This window comes from Cariama cristata, unplaced genomic scaffold, assembly GCF_000690535.1.
Source record: "Cariama cristata isolate BGI_N322 unplaced genomic scaffold, ASM69053v1 scaffold38303, whole genome shotgun sequence".
Classification (NCBI taxonomy): Eukaryota; Metazoa; Chordata; class Aves; order Cariamiformes; family Cariamidae; genus Cariama; species Cariama cristata.
In genome coordinates, this window is record NW_009610895.1 from 1,437 (window position 1) to 3,092 (window position 1,656).

At 46.7% G+C, this 1,656-nt stretch overlaps 1 protein-coding gene across 1 annotated transcript; it reads right to left on the minus strand.

Annotated features, from left to right (window-relative positions):
* Window positions 1–6: 6 nt before the first annotated feature.
* On the minus strand, window positions 7–142 carry LOC104159985 (histone H4; the record flags this gene model as incomplete). The annotated part of the gene is made up of 1 exon (XM_009698026.1): window positions 7–142. A coding segment is annotated over exon 1 (136 nt), but the record flags the coding sequence as incomplete, so codon positions are not given.
* Between the last annotated feature and the right edge of the window lie 1,514 nt (window positions 143–1,656).

Genomic DNA, 1,656 nt, shown 5'->3' on the forward strand with positions numbered 1-1,656 from the left:
AGATGCCCTCCACGCCGCCGCGCCGAGCCAGACGGCGGATGGCCGGTTTGGTGATGCCCTGGATGTTGTCGCGCAGCACCTTGCGGTGGCGCTTGGCGCCCCCCTTGCCGAGCCCCTTCCCGCCCTTGCCTCGCCCAGACATACTGTTGCTCCTGCGTCTTCCGAGCTATAAGCTAGCGCTGCCCGTGCCGCTGCTTTTATGTGTTGGGAGCGGACCTGGTTGGGGACTGCAGCGAGAAGGGGCGGGGTTCCCGCCACTTTTTTCTGCCTTCGTCACAGACCAGGATGGCGCATCTCTTGCTGGTACCTGTTAAACAATTCTATAAAGCCTACAACGTAAACAAAAAATTCCGCCCTTCTGCCCCCCAAAAAATCCCAACTATGCACATATTCATAACAATTGGAAGGCTTTTTTCCCCTCTCCTTGGATTTATGTAAGCCTATTGGGTACGCATATGTGTACATCTTTTATTTTCTTGTAGTCACTGAAGTTTGTTTGAATGACTAAATTCTCATTATTCTTGTGCTCCTGTTCATTAACCATTTTGGTCTATTTGTATTGAAAGTTCTATAAACTTTTCTTCAGAAGTTTAATGTTTTGGCATCTCTTATTGACTTTAGGGAATTTTTCACAGCAGCAGTGCTGTCAGGTTTTCTAATATATGGGTTTTGTATTTTACTTTCCACCTCCCATTTCTCAAATGGGAAGTTTGATACTCTCTTCTGATTTTTACATAAGCAATTCTGAGTCTGTAGCACATATTAACCAAAAGGTGGAATAGAATCTTTTTTTTATATTATTACGTTTATATTAGATTTTGAATTTTACCAATTTTGCTCACTTGGAGTTACTGCTATGTGGATTTTTTTCCTTATTTTTAATAAAATGTCTTATAGTACAAGTATTGACTTAAATTTCTGCTACCTTATCTAGTAAGAAAATCACCTTTCTTTTGTACTGCAGATCAAGCTTTTCAATCTTTAGCTGTTGTTTTACGGCTCTAAATCTATACTGGAAACAGACGAGAATCTGAATTAGTATTTATGCAAGTAAGGTGCAATCCTTGTCTAAAGATGTTACAAAAATGGCATGCAGCACTGCAGGCTGAGGAGGAGCAGTTAGAAAGTGGTCAAGCGGAAAAAGACCTGGGGGTGTTGGTCGACAGCCGGCTGAACATGAGCCAGCAGTGTGCCCAGGTGGCCAAGAAGGCCAACAGCATCCTGGCCTGTATCAGAAATAGTGTGGCCAGCAGGACCAGGGCAGTGATCATCCCTTTGTACTCTGCGCTGGTGAGGCCGCACCTCGAATACTGTGTTCAGTTTTGGGCCCCTCACTACAAGAAGGACATTGAGGTGCTGGAGCGAGTCCAGAGAAGGGCAATGAAGGTGGTGAAGGGTCTGGAGCACAAGTCTGATGGGGAGCGGCTGAGGGAGCTGGGGGGGTTTGGTCTGGAGAAGAGGAGGCTGAGGGGAGACCTGATCGCTCTCTACAACGACCTGAACGGAGGGTGTAGCCAGGTGGGAGTCGGTCTCTTCTCCCCGGTAACTAGCGACAGGACAAGAGGGCATCATCTGAAACTGCCAGGGGAAGTTCAGGCTAGAAAGGAGGAGGCATTTCTTCACAGAAAGGGTTGTTGGGCATTGGAATGGGCTGGC